This window comes from Dicentrarchus labrax, unplaced genomic scaffold (genome assembly GCF_905237075.1).
Source record: "Dicentrarchus labrax unplaced genomic scaffold, dlabrax2021, whole genome shotgun sequence".
Lineage (NCBI taxonomy): Eukaryota > Metazoa > Chordata > Actinopteri > Moronidae > Dicentrarchus > Dicentrarchus labrax.
Window position 1 is genome coordinate 13714489 of NW_026136714.1, and position 14845 is coordinate 13729333.

Here is a 14845-nt window from a genome sequence, read left to right on the forward strand (position 1 = left end):
AGACTACTGCCTGGATGATCCAGCACAGTCTGTGATTTTTAATGAATAATTCCACACATGTACTCTTACAGACTATCCTCAAGGCACAGTAGAGAAATTTGCATACCTATTTTTCCTGTAATCTAATGTGCCCTGAGCTCTGTAAGTGCCAGTGAGACCCATAACCATTTAAATGTCCATATTTAAATGGATGGAAGTTTTGTGTTTGAGGCCTAGCTAGGCTATCAGCTACAACACTAGTCACTTAAAGCAGAAGACACCACCATTACAAATGTGAGTTAGCAACAGCAAAATGAAACATAAAAACAACCATAAAAAAAGTTATAATTTTGAGGTGTTTCAAAGATTACAGAAAGGAGGCCAATATTTTTCACTGATCCTTTTCTTAAGCCCTGCAAAGCTTCAAACGCCATCATCATCATGTCTGATAGCCAATTAATTTTCCCTTTTAACTACTCTAAGCCACTGTTTTTCTATCTTCTTTCTCAGTCTCCCTTTGCTCTTGTTCCCTCATCTCTGCAGCACCCTAATGTCCTACATTAGCAGTGGTGAAAATATAGTAGCCTGGCTTCTATAACAAGGCCAAGTGGGGCAAACCACAGAGCACAGCATTTGTGCTACTTATTTTCCCACTGTTTATGAAATTATGGTGATTTTTGGGGGATTTTATAACCAAAATAGACAACATTCTCACTGTGAAACAGCTTTATAAATAATGCCTTTGATTCAGACCCAAACAAATGTTGTTGACCCCAGCAAACACTTCTTTGACCCTAGTTTTCTGATATAGGGTTCAAGATGAAAGCTTTTCCAACGGTCTCAATCTGTGTGCTACATTGTCAAATTATGGCAATGATACTGAAATTGGAAAGAAAGAAAGCAGATTTAGAACAACATTTTGAATTTTAAGATATATTACATATTATTATAGTATATATTTTTTATGATGTGATTTGGATTCTAACTATAAACCCTACCTTTATTAAATGTATAATGTTATTTGTTGAAACTGTTTGTGTGTCAATTTAATGTTAATTTTTGAAGTTACATTCCTGCTGAATTATACTTATACTATACCCCATTCATGTTGGTATGGGTAGGTATGGGCACTGCAAACTACAGCCTCCTTAATGAGCATAAAGTTGAATTAACACCTCTCTTAAATAGACTTAACAAGCACTGAATGTAAAACCCTCATAAAAGGCCTTTATTATTATTCATTACTGACTGTTGTATTAGACAGAGTTGGCAGTCAATTTAGGTACAACTAGCTAAAACAAACAGAGCGTATTTATCTTTAGCAAAAACAAAATGACAATGGAGTTGCTTACTTCCTGTGCTGTTCCTCCTTGTGTCTTGCCATTGCAGGTGTTTTTCCTAGGGCCAGCACATCTGAGTGTGTCACTGTGTTGGCCAGAGGAGTGGTTGTTATGGTAACCAGACAGGAGGCTGTCACCCGGCAACAGTGTCTCAGCCCAGAGCCGACACACGCTGTCCTTACAGCAGGTGAGCAGAACGTTACAAACTGCACCCCTGTTAGGAGAGAGGGAGGACAGCAAAGTGGAAAAGAAAGGATAAAGGCAAAATGTTTAGGCTGAAGTCTGATGCTGGGTACTGAACTCTTCAGTTTTTATCATCTAACATAGTACTATTCAGTATCAGGTCAAAGGAGCAACACCTGCAGAGAGATAAGTTAAAGTAAAGGTCAAACAATGAAGGTTAACAGGAGTAGTAATGACACTGGTGATAAAGAAATGACTGAATCTAATTTTGTCATTAATGTAGGCCATGATTACAGAGCAAGATGCCAAAGGTAAAATAAGAGATTTCCTAAATGCTAATTTATCGAAGCAAATAAGCTTACTGTGAACTCTGGCATAACATTACACTGTTTTACTTTCTGTTTCTCTGATCTGATAAGCAACAGTTATCTCTTCCTGGTAATTTCCCAAATAATATTCCTGTACGCCAAATCTGCCATGAACTGTGTCAGATCATAATTTCAGACAGAAAACAATTACAGGCTACATAAGATAAGCAATGCTGTAACAAAGCAAGGCAGAACTGGGAGTAACAGTATAGTGTGATACAGCCTTTAACCTATTGTTTGTGCTTGCTTGTGAGAGCTCATTCATTTTTATTCAACCCACAAATACAGTATATTGGGCGGCTAAATAAACAGAAAGAGATACTCCCTGTTTACCCAGTGAAACAAGCCTAAAAAACAGGTTATGCGAGTTGAGTATTGTTTTAGCCATTATTGTGCAATTGGTAATTTGTGATTTTATAATTGGTGTACTCAGCTGTGTCAGCCTAGGTGAAAACTAACCAATTAAAAATATTTTTTTGTGTTTGACAGTGTCCATACCGTGGCATGTACTTGCTGGTCTTCCTCCAAGAGAAGCCTGTAACAGAGCGGGGATGGGCCAGGTAGACAAAGGAAAAGGCCAGCTCTCCCTGGACACCAACATTGGGTTCTGGAGGTGTGAAGAGACTCGCAACACCTGACTTCCACTTACTGGTGCTGTACCAGACCTTTACTAGGCAGTCATCCTTAAGAGGAGAGACAAATAGGGATATAATGGATGCCATAATGTAGGATGTGCTATTACAAGTTAAAGCAATTAGGCTAAATGTTTTTTTAAAACATTAAAAGGTAGGCGCTACTCATCTGTTACTTTACAATGACATGCAAGTACAGTACAGTGTTTGGCTAAATAGAAATGCAAACATGACTAATTTGCATCCAAATTCATACAGGTTTAGCATCTCCTGGTACCAGCCACTTACCTGTCCAGCAGTAGCAAAGAATTCCCCGTCAGGAGAGAACTTCATTAAACTGACTGGAGAGGCCGTCCTTCAGACAAAAAATACATAAATTACATTATTTTCAATATAGTCAACACAAGAAAACTCTGCATTTTCAGATATAAAATATATAGCAAGTAATGGCAGCTGATTAAGACAGAATAAGGTTAAATTATTATATCACTATTGGAATATAAAGAAATTTTATTTCTGTATCAATCACATCTGTACACAAAAGCTGTATATAGTGCACATATAACTCTTATTATTATTTTTATTATTTCTATTATTATATATTGTATTTCTCATTCTATTTTTTATTTAATGTGTATTTTCGTAACTGTTGTGTTGTATCTAGAGCTGCTGTAGTCAGTGAAATTCTCCAGTGTGGGATCAATAAAGTATCTTTTATCTTAAATAAAATCTATAATAGCTGGCTTTGTTTAGTATGTATTTAGTGTATAACTAAAAATAGTGTTGATAAAGTATTAAAGTTATCCACAGAGCAATAAAAATCCCTCTCTTGAAGTTATAGATGTAGGCAGTATCATGTGCAGATTTTGTACTTCTCAGTTCTTACTTGCTCTGCCAGATGCAACTCCAGGCTGAATGAGTGTCTCTTATGGTCATTTCTGTCTGCTTTCCTTCTTTTTCAGCTTCATCTTTTACTCCATCAACATGTGACCACAACTGGAGGCTACTAGAGCCAGTTAAGAGAGTGCTGCCTAGAGACACAAAAACACATTCACATTCTCAGGACATATTCCACCCATTAATTAATTAATCATTTGTTAAAAAAAAAAAGGAACCCAAAACTTTTTAGGACACAACTATAAGTTTTTGTGTTACTTTAAGAGAGCCCTATATATCACAGTACCTGTGGGGTGCCAGGCCAGGTTCCGTACCATAGACTTTAATACAAATTGACCGGTCTTCTGCCATTGGCAATTCACCTTCTGTACACACAAAATAAAAACATAATTTTAAAAGAATATCGAATGATAAAAATAGCACAGGTTCTGTAAGAAATCATTCCGTATCAGTAGTTCCAACTGCCTAACATTAACCAAAAGTGAAGCTGCTCTCATGTGAGCCACATGTGATCAGGCCACACAGACAGCAGCTGTAATACCAGGGAACTTCTGCAATGAAAGAGGTACTGAGTTGTGTTTAGGATGTGTAAAGCTTTTCCATTCCTTATGACTATTCTTTGACATCTAAAAACAACAGAAGGCTGCTCAACGCTGACATACAAACCTAAGACTTCTGTATTGTACTCCCAAGAATGGGAATAAACAGTAAACATGGCAATGCCAGCAAGACTTCATTCAAAATTTCCCTAGGAATGTGCATGTCTGTTGGAAACATTTGTGCTTCCCTGGCGACTTGTGATGGGTTTCAAATATGAAAGTGGCCTGAAAAAACAAAGGTCTAATTTTTTCAGGATGATCTGAATAAATGGATGACCAGACTGTGACTGGCGAATGTAGTCTACTCACAGTCAGAGATGTGTCTTTTTGATCTGGGTGCTGAACAGGCTCAAAGATACACACAATGCTTCCATAGGAAGCCGCAATCTGTCCACAGAAAAAGAGAAACATGTTAGATATCAAGACATTTTGTTTTCTGATACAGAATGAAAAGGTATCACCCAAAACACAACCATGTTATTTCACACATTCAATTTCTAAATAAGCAAAACTAATTAAATTTCTTGTAGGGGAAAAAAATCCTTGTTTTGACTATTTAGGCTGAGAATAATGAGTGTGGATCCTTACACAAAATATTAACTGGGGGTAAATAAAAAAAATATTATATAAACCATGACATGTCTCAACAGTAAAGGAGTACAGTCCTTGGACAACAAATCAAAAATACGTATACACACCTCCCATTCAGGCATTTGTTAGAGCTGCACATACAAGTGCTTTCCATGGGAGCCACAGTCATAATGTTAAACAGACTGAATGGGTGACATTTCTATGGCAGTGACCACAAATACCAAGCTTAATAAGGTCCCGGTCTTGAGTACAAGCTGTGTCTCTATTGGGATAAATAATATGCCGACTGTCATAGAATGAATACCGTGAAGCAGTCAGTCACACTCTCACACGTGCAAATGTGCATGTATTAACACATACACACACATGCAAGCCATTACAGGCACAAACATGGTCTCATAAAATATTTGACAGACAGAGGCTCATGGCATGTTAATACATAAGGAAAATATATCATTTGTTTATAACGGTTAATTTTTAATTAGATTCCAGTGGAGAACAAACATAAGAACTAACAATATACTGAGGCTCTAGCATAGGGAATAAAGTTGTCAAGTCAAGATAGGCCTGTTCTTAGAGTGGCAAAAAGAAAAAAGTTCTCCCCCTTTTGTCTTCATAGTGTTGCTCTGCACAAAATCTAAATAAACAAAGGAATTCTTTTAGTTTGTTTTGTGCTAAAAATAAATTTCTCTTCATGAAATTAAGCAATGCAAAGCTCTGTAGAGTCTAACCTGCTGCATCACAACATAAAATATAGTATAAAAGGCCCAATGCAGGTTACTATTCTTATCAGTGATTGTGTCGTTTGCACTAATTGTATTCAAGTGTCACAATAATGTGGTATTCTTTAATTAAAACAAATTGCACCTTCAATATAATGTTTTAAGAAAATACATGTTTCATGGCAGTGGGTCATTAATGCTAGTGGTCAAAATGCATCTGAAGTGCTACAAAATGTATGAGTGCAGGGGATGTGTGTGAACAATACTGTGTAAATAGCATTGCAAACAGAGTGGACAGAGAGACAGTGAGGTGGAACTGGCAAGCATAACAACTGAGCATGCTTAAACAGATGCTAGACCATGCTGGAGGCATGTGAGGTTCCTTCAGGCCGGACTGAATTGGATTAAACATCACGAGGGGAGGTGAAGGATTGGTGGGTTGGATTAAAAGGATAGCTTTTTTAACATTTGAATTAAATCAGGCCTTTCTTAGACAAGGCAACCACCCCTGTTTCAAAGAATAAACCCAAGTTAAAAGTGATGACCTCGCAATGATGACTTCTGCCTTGAAGATCTCTAGTAATTTATGCAGATTAAGTAATCCTGGATCTTCCCTTTTTCATTTGTTTGCAGCATTTTCACTCAGTAGCTAAGAGGAATAATGAATACTGTGATGCTGTAATAATAATGCAGGATGGGTTGCTTTGGCTTCCACTGAAAAAAACAGCACTCTTTCAAGCTTGAAAAATATGGAAGATGATCATTAGCTTAGTCTGCGGAGATGCTACAACTTGTGGGGTTTTATGAGTTTTGTTTTAGACCTAAATACAAATTTGGTTGTAATTACTACCACTGATAATAAAACAATACAAGCGAGACATATTATTAGTAGTAGCAGTAGTAGTAGTGTTATTAGTATTATTACAAACAATCCCTGAAGATATTCAGTGAGATTCAGACATGACCTTTTGCAGCTTTGCAGTTAGATTTTATGGCATCTGTTTATATTATAAAGTCCAAAACTCTCTCAACAGAGAGAAACTACTCAAACAACAGGTCTGAGTTTGGACTAACAGTGGGTCAACTAGTGTCAGCAAGTGTTGTGTTCAATCTCAAGTTTTTTAGCTTTTTTTAAACTTTTTAGACAGAAAATAATTCAAAACAGTCAAAACAGTCAATTCCAAATTTAAGAATATAAAGTATAATTCTTCATTCTTGCAGCAACTGGGACTAGTCCAACCCCCTTCTTTCACAAAGTTCACCAGAAAACCAGACAATACAAGTTTAAAAATCCAGTTCTACATTTATACTATCCCTGTAGCAAACTGAAAGTGTACACACAGGCAGTTCTCTTGTTGTCTTTGTGCCACAGATGGACTTGGAACTGAGTTCAATTAGACCAGATCACAAAGACCTCATAACAGGAATTCACTATTACAGATCTGTCCCAGATACACTTTATAAACACTTCACAACAGCTCTTTTGTTTGGGCCAACAGTTAAAACCACTCTGGGGTCATTACAGGGATTATCAGGGGCATTATATCAGTGTATGTGCCTGCTGTACCACTACTTGCTTTTCGGGGTGATTTTTCCCTCACTTGGAGTTGATGACAGGAAGCTGAAGTTCATTAAACAGCCACTGACGTTGCCAACAAATCTTTTTCCTGAAGACATAAGCTGCCCACAGTTAATAAGAGGGCAACTGAGTGCCACTAATGTGCCTTGCAAAACAGTTACAGTTAATCTGTAACAAAATCTAAAAAGAGTTGAGTCGTGGGCATTTTAGCTAAATTTAGATAGGATTCATTAGATAAGTATGCATTTGCTGACACTCTGAACTGAGCTTGCTTACCACACTTGATCAAAAAACACATTCCACCAATCCCTGTTGGGTCGTCAAGTGAATTAAAAACGAAGGAGAAATGTACGTCATGGTGCTGTGCAAGAACAGCCCTAGCGCCCTCACTTCTTTTTTAACTGATCCCCTCTTTTTGCAGTTTGAACTGTGTCAAACCACCGGATGGGATTAAGGGTCGGGTATGAATATGGTGCATTATTCATTTAAACTGCAATGTTTGTATTCAACAATGGTGTGGTGTTTCAGGAACATCCTGATTTACACATTAGCCAAAGGGCACAAAATGACAGAGGACCACTCCATTAGTCTTACCTGTCCACCCTGCAGTGAGCAGTCGACACAGCCGACCTGGATGTTCCCGTGTTTGGCCCCTGGGATAATCTGCAGTCGCTCAAAGTCACTGCCCAAAATTACCACATCACAACCTGACGCGTAGGCCTATCAAGAGACAGGAAAAAAAGAGATGACAATGACACTTAGATCTGCCCAGAGAGAATAGCACGCAGGGTTAGTTGAACTGCACTTGAGCTGGAGCCAGTGTCACTGCATCAACATGCCAAATATGACAGCTCTGGAGTACAAATAGATAAGATTAGAAATCTATGCTATATTTATGTGGCACTCAGGAGATCTTCACATGAGCTGTGATTCACTGTGGCTATGTCTCCTTCACAAGAGGACATAAGGACAGAAATAGTTCTCCTATTGATCCATTCCCTAAAGCGCACGGGAGTTAGTATCTCGTAGAGTTTGCTTTCAGATCACAGAGTGCAAAAGCAGTCAGCAGCACAGCCTTTGTAATTCAGACATGCAGCACAGTCCCAAAACCTAAACAAGGACTTCTTGCAAATGAGGAATGAGCTTTTGCTCTATTAAGTATGACCTTAATTATACAGCATTTAACACAATACAATGACATACATTAAATTAAAATGTTAAGTTAAACTAGCACTGATATAATTAAGCATTCGATCAAGCTAACACATCCCTAGTATCTGAGTGATGGAGGGCCTCATTGTGGCCTAACAACCCACATGGGAGAAAAAAATGTGTCTGTATAATAACCAAGTCTTTATTCAGAAAAATTTGCCAAATGAGCTCAATTACATTTTTTAAATCACTTATCTGTAATGCAATTTTTAAGACAACAAAGAGATTTTTTTCCCCCACATTGTTCTTTTGCTCTGCTTTCTGAAAAGCAAATCAATGAACAAAAATATGTTCTGATAGATCACTTTGGCGAACCCCCTAAGAATCATAGCTCGTAAATAGCTGGGAGGGAAATATTTCCAGAGCTTGAAATATCTTACCGTGAATGGCACATTGTTGACGTTGCCTACAGAGAAACAATTGTCTCCAGGGTTGACAGCCCCTGTGAGGACCTGATGGAGATTCATGACTCTTGTTTATAGTACCCTTGCGCTCGTTCCTCTTCTCTCCTTTCTCACAACACCCTCCCAGTCCAGCTGAGATTCATGGGAAACCATGGGAAGGATGTGTTCATCTTTACTACAGACTTGCTGTTTTGAAGATAGGAAGGGAGAGATAAAAACATGACATGTAAAGAGAAAGTTTTGGCTCAGTAAGCTTCACACCTAGGGCGTATTACTAACACATGTATATTGACAGCAGATTGATTTAACACTCACACTATTGCAAGTACACAAGTACTTGCAATAGTAACAAGGAGGAAATAGATGATCTGCAAATTGTTGTTGTGCATATATGGCATCAAGCGTTCTTATACCTCTTCTGCACCAGTTCAAAACTGCATGAAATTAGTCTCACAATGGGACTTGATGCACAAAAGCATACTGGTATTGTGAGAGGACCCACTACGAATAAGCATTAAACCTATTTGGCACAGAGACAGCTGAAAAAGGCATATTGTCGCCAAAGCTCATTCTGTCCTGATGGCCTATCATAAAATCCGTGCCATTTAGCGCATCAGCCGTTTTAGAGGTTATCATCGAGAGTTATTTAGCCACAAAACAAATGCAGTCAGCTTGTTTATTGACAAAATATTTAGCAAGTACAGGAAGCGAAATGACCACAATGGTGGGTAGGCACCTGTGGGGTAAAAGAGGGCTTTCAGGTACCTAAAAAAAAAAAAAACTGGACAAGCAAGGTGATGGTGTTAGTAGCCGTCACAAATGCCGTACAAGTACACCGTCACATTATCTCTACGGGGCTTTCTAGCAATGTGGCATCAGCTTATGTGGACTGTCCAGGTGCAGACTGCTTCTGGAAGTTTTTAAAACGATAAGGCATTTCAAATGCATCACAACTTCTCCCGGAGGGACTTAAGTAACAGAGATAGGACAAGTTATTGGGTGGATAACAACAGGTAACACAACGGCATTAACTTTTAAAGAAATGTCTGTGTATGTCCAGTGTTTTACCTGTGTACACTGGCAGTAAGTTCAGTCCAATAGACATAAAAGGGTCATTATTAAGAGAAGTGCAGAAAAGAGTCAACACAGTGCAGCCGCCTCACTACAACAATATAAGTGCGGTTGATCCACTTTGTCTTACTTGTCTTAGTCCAACTTAACTTAATTAGAGTAAAAAAAAAAAACCACTCACAGAATAAAAATACATACATACCAGGTGTCTTTAAGAGTTACTGATGTGACCTTATCTCACTTTTAGGTTTAAGGTACCTAACTTGTCATTTTAACAACACAATAAAACGTCTTTTTAGTTAATGAATCTCAAGTCCCTGAGTGTCCAACTTTACGCCTACAGCATTAATATAAAGTGCAGCAGCAACGTTGAGTTATGTTGTAAGTGGAGAAAATGTGACTGTTTCCTGTGTTGTGGCAACTCACGTGATAATGTTTCACACGCCAGCACATTAAGACACAACAGCAAATGACACCACATCTGACTAACGCCGTGTCACCCGTACAGATCAAAACCTAGAATGAGTTAAGTGTCCCGATGAATTAAAGCAAACACTTCATACATTAGCTAACATGTTTCCAAGTCCTCGAATCACACGCTAACTTAGCTATCAAGTTTAGCTAGCCATCTGCATTTTACACAACAAGCACCGTAACCCGACCGGTGTTCACAGAAAGTAATTAGCTACTTACTTTGTGATGTTTCTTTGTAGCATGTCTTGTAGGTGTAAGGATAACAGTTACCCCCTTTTCCAATATCTCTCCGACGTTAAATGTTACGGTCTCATCAGTTAGCTAGCGTTAGCGCGTACTAGCTTGTGAAGCGCTCTTTTTAGCGAGCTGAGCTAGAAAGCTAGCTGTAGATCACTTATGACACACAGTTAAACATGACAGTGTCTGCTCGCCGATGCGAGCAGCTTTTAAAACACTTCCTTAACTGCTAACCATAAGAAGGAGCCAACCTCTTTCCAAGGTTAGCAAATAAAACGCTTCCAAGGAGGAAGCTTTTCCTTATGCTGAAGATGTGTCATGATAGTGACTGTTTCGCCGCAATGCATTGTGGTCCTTGTAGTTGGCTTTTTGACAGCGACGCATAAATTCAGCATGGCACACACCTGCCTGCAGTTGAAGACGTAGAGAGGTTTTCCGTGTGTTTTTGGTGTTATTACTTACTGCTTAGCTTAATGGACATGGTCTGGTTGTGTTTGTTTGCACATGTTTGAGTGACTCTGCTCAACCTGACCTGCCTTTCTCAAATAAATGTTCAAAATGTCAAAAGGTGAGTTTGTAAAGTTGTTAGTCCAGCTGTTTTTGTTAAGGTAAAAAGTGGTACTGTGCCTATTCAGAATTGGAAATATGTGTAATTGTTCCCAGATCTTCAATTAAGTACAATACCAGAGTCCATAAATTGGTGAAAATATAGTTTTTAAATAAACAACTTAATTTAATATATTACTATTGTTTACCTCATCCATGGGTGTCAAGATGAACATGATCATCTGTGAACTCAGATCTGTGGAGAAGTAAAATAAACCAGAAAAAAAGTTTGGCTGTGCTCAGGCAACCTGTAACCACACACAACAGTGATGTCATGGTGTACTGTGTATGATTCAGTATGTATCAATACTATGTTTCTGTGTCACTCATGCTTTTCTTATTTTTTTTCTTAAAGAGCGAGAAATATTGGACTTTGGTCCACAAAATCTATCATTTAAAACTTCTAACCTTACAGTGAGGTTAAATTATATTCCACAATGTTCGCTAATTAGATGTAAAATTAATGTAAATGTATCATTTATGGACTATTCTTGTCTGAGATGAGGGAAAGAGATGTGGTTAAAGTCCTTGCATTAAGCCTAAATAACCACAGGGTGTCACTCTTGCTCAATACACTGGATTCCAGTTTACTTTGATCGCTCCAAATGGTTGAGCTATATGTACGATATATACATATATAATATGTATTATGGTATTCCTGAATACACTTTTACATCCTAGACATAAACATGTATACATATTTCACATATTACTATATTAGTAAAAAATAAAAACATGGAGAATGGTTGATATCAGGTAGACTGAAAGGTGGCTCTAAATCTTGCAAAAATAAGACTAGTTTCTTGCAATATGACATTTAATGAACACAGAATAAACACAGAATTATATGTAATCTTATATACACTCATAATATTTAGCGTCTCACTTTTTTTCCCACTTGCACTGTATTTCTGCACATTTGGCACAATGTAATGGGCAAAACACTGTTGAATGGGCAAGTAAATGAGGATGGGGGTTGTAAGCTTCAAACTCAATTAAAGCATGTGGAGATAAATGGGACAGACACTCACCATGAATAATTAAAATGGCTGACATGTCAGTGACATTGGGGAAGGTTGGTGATGTTTATTGTCATGGCAGTTGGATGGTGGTGATGATGAAACTGTTGACTTCCCGGTCAGGAAGTAGGTCACAGCTTTATTAAAGATGTAGCTTAGTAGTATAACTGTGTTAAATATTACATTGCCTCTCAGTTTTGACATACACATGCACGACCACCGTATTACTGCACAGGTTACATTTATGTGCACTAAATGTAGAAAATTGACATAATATTTTTGCATACAGGCCTGTGCACACACCCACACTCTCACGCACACCATCCATCCTAGTGTAATAATGTCACCTTCCCTCGTTTTAACATCTCAGTTTTCTACCTCTGGGTTTGACTTTGAGCAACATTCACGGAGAAAATAAAAAAGAATTCTTTTATAGACAAACTCTAGTCCACGGTGTATAAACGATACTGCTGTTCAGTGTGATATTGAATTTTCTGATTTTGTGTAAGAGTGTGTAACTCGGTTTCTTTTTAGTGGAGACACCCAAAAAGAAAGAAAACACTCTCTGTTGTACACTGGAAAAACTATGATAAAGTTTAGTTTAGGTTAGTTATGTGTTAAAGAACCCTCCTGTGCCACGATATGTTCTTTGTGAAAGTGTTATCTTGTGTAAAGAGTTTTCAGTTATGGTGAGCTTGTACTCTCAGCCAAGCTTTTATTTCAGTGTTAGAGACAGAGAGCTGAAAGTTAGATGAGGTCCTAAAAATATCTGATAATCTCTGTGCCTGGTCCAAGACATATTTGGCAGCATCCCTCAGAACCTTCAAGATTGTTAATCTGGAGAAACCTGGCATGAAATGTGAGCACTGTTTTAAAATATTAACAGTAAAAATAGACAGTAAAGACTCTATATACAGTACATGTAAGGGTAGTTGTTGATGTTTAGGTTGATGCACAATGTCTTAGCCTTTACCTCCAGTATATTTTGCATAAACATTGATACATAGCTATGATATCTGCTGTCCATCATCATTTATACATTAGTTGCACGTTATTTTTGCTAGTACGTATGGGGTAACTGTATTTTATGCTGCTAACTTTGCAGACACAAGATACCACCACCCACTTCCATTTTTGTCTCAACACAATTTGTGTGTGCAGTATTTGGTCTTTCGTTTTGTCATGCTTCATGTTGTGTTTTGTATATGCTCATATAATGTTTATAGTATATAAGTTACTCTTCTATACTATGCATCTGTTTTTGTATTTCCGCTGCTGTGAGACAATTTCCCATGAGTGGGGTTGATAAAGTTAATCTTCTTTTATCTCTCTAAAAGAGAGAATTGGAAAGAAAATAAGTAAATAACTTCATGTTCATGGGTTTCTGGATTTCTGGTGTGCAAATTGATTATATTTTGATCTAATTGGGAGAAGAAAATTATATAAAGGAGAAAATAGGAATAACAGAATATTTACACTGTAAGACAGAAGAGGGCAGTATTGAAACATATAAAAATCAAGGGTGCGGCGAGGCTGTAAGCCTGTCAAGGCGCTGCAATTTAACCTCATGGCCAAACTAACACTTTGCTGCTGCATAATCCTATTGTGAAATAAGCACTGCTCTGCAAATGCAAAATACAGGCTAGTAAAAAAAACACCCCAAACCATTGGCCTGCTCAGTTTTAACAATCATGTAAAATTTATTTTCAAATTACACCAACATAGATCTTGATTATCAAGTATGGGTCTTGCTCCAGATAACATGAACTGAGCCCCAGCTGCTTTGGAAGGTTGAATCAGTCCTCCCTAATGCATAATCCATGAGTTTTTATTTTTCCCCTGAAATGTGAGTTGTCTCTTTGAAGTGTTTTGTGGTATTATTATACTGTGGTTTGACGAGTAATAATGTTGATGTCTTGTATGAGCTGTAATTACTGGATCTGGAGGTAGGAGGGCAATGCCAAAATGGGCTTGAAGTTTCAGTGTGGCCGTGCTTTGATGTTTCATGGGTGGCGGGTAGGGAGGGTGAGTGAAGCGAAGCAGCTTTTCCACAGGAGAAAATACCCACAAGTTGCTGAACTTTTTGTTACAGGGACATGAGTAACCATAATGAAGCATAATGGCAAATAAAACAACAGTTCTTTTGAAGAGACTAGCCATTTAGCATTTGGCTTCAGTAATCACAAAATGATAAATACTCTCATCTCAGGGTAATTATGTGTATCCTTTAAACACTCATCAAATGATAAGCTTTCATTTTGGTGTATGTGTAAAACTGCACTGAAAGGGATAATGGGCTTTGTTTGCGCCGAGTAAACCAAACCAGCTGCACTGCACTGCATGATAATACTGTTTTTTGTTAGTGCCATCTCTGGCACACTTTGTGTTTGTAATCCACCGGCTCTTCCTTCTCTGTCATATAATTTCAACACTGTCCTACATTTCTGCGTAATACAGTGACCTGAGTCAAAGCGTCCTTGGCTGTGAATGTTGTTGAGTCAACTGGAGGTGTGTTTATACGTGTGTGTTTTTGGCTGTCAGCATGTGTGAAGGCCTGCGTACATCAGCGCATGCATCCATCTGTGCGCTCGTGCATGTGAACATGTGTGCGTCATTATTGCATGAGGTGTCTATGAGTGTATCTCCTGTGTGTTTGTGTTGCTCTCGAGCACAGCCTTGTCCTGCAGAGGTGATTGTGCAACGATGGGAACAGACTTTACCGTCGGAGGAAGAAGGGTTAGCAGGCAGGCTGCAGGATATCCCATCACATTAGGACTGCTGCTGCGCCCACTTCCTTCAACTCTTCCCAGCGAGAGGTCAGCAGAGGTCAAGCGAGCTCCTCCCTCTGTCATTATCCTTCAATCACCTGCCGCCCTCACTCACTGCTGACAACAGAACTTTCTCTTCTCCCTCTTCACCCTTTACTCTCTGC

The 14845-nt window shown here is 38.3% G+C and overlaps 1 protein-coding gene across 4 annotated transcripts in view; it reads right to left on the reverse strand.

Moving 5' to 3' along the window:
* dmxl1 (Dmx-like 1) overlaps positions 1 to 10621 on the reverse strand; it is a 51309-nt gene extending 40688 nt beyond the window's left edge. For all 4 annotated transcript variants that reach the window (XM_051421443.1, XM_051421442.1, XM_051421441.1 and 1 more), the window contains exons 1-9: positions 10271 to 10621; positions 8483 to 8692; positions 7485 to 7610; positions 4308 to 4385; positions 3686 to 3764; positions 3389 to 3533; positions 2791 to 2857; positions 2369 to 2553; positions 1332 to 1533 (exon numbers count right to left, since the gene is read on the reverse strand). In XM_051421443.1, coding sequence (XP_051277403.1) covers positions 1332 to 1533; positions 2369 to 2553; positions 2791 to 2857; positions 3389 to 3533; positions 3686 to 3764; positions 4308 to 4385; positions 7485 to 7610; positions 8483 to 8569 — 969 coding nt within the window. In that variant the 5' untranslated portion in view covers positions 8570 to 8692; positions 10271 to 10621. The remainder of the gene's footprint in view (positions 1 to 1331; positions 1534 to 2368; positions 2554 to 2790; positions 2858 to 3388; positions 3534 to 3685; positions 3765 to 4307; positions 4386 to 7484; positions 7611 to 8482; positions 8693 to 10270) is intronic.
* Between the last annotated feature and the right edge of the window lie 4224 nt (positions 10622 to 14845).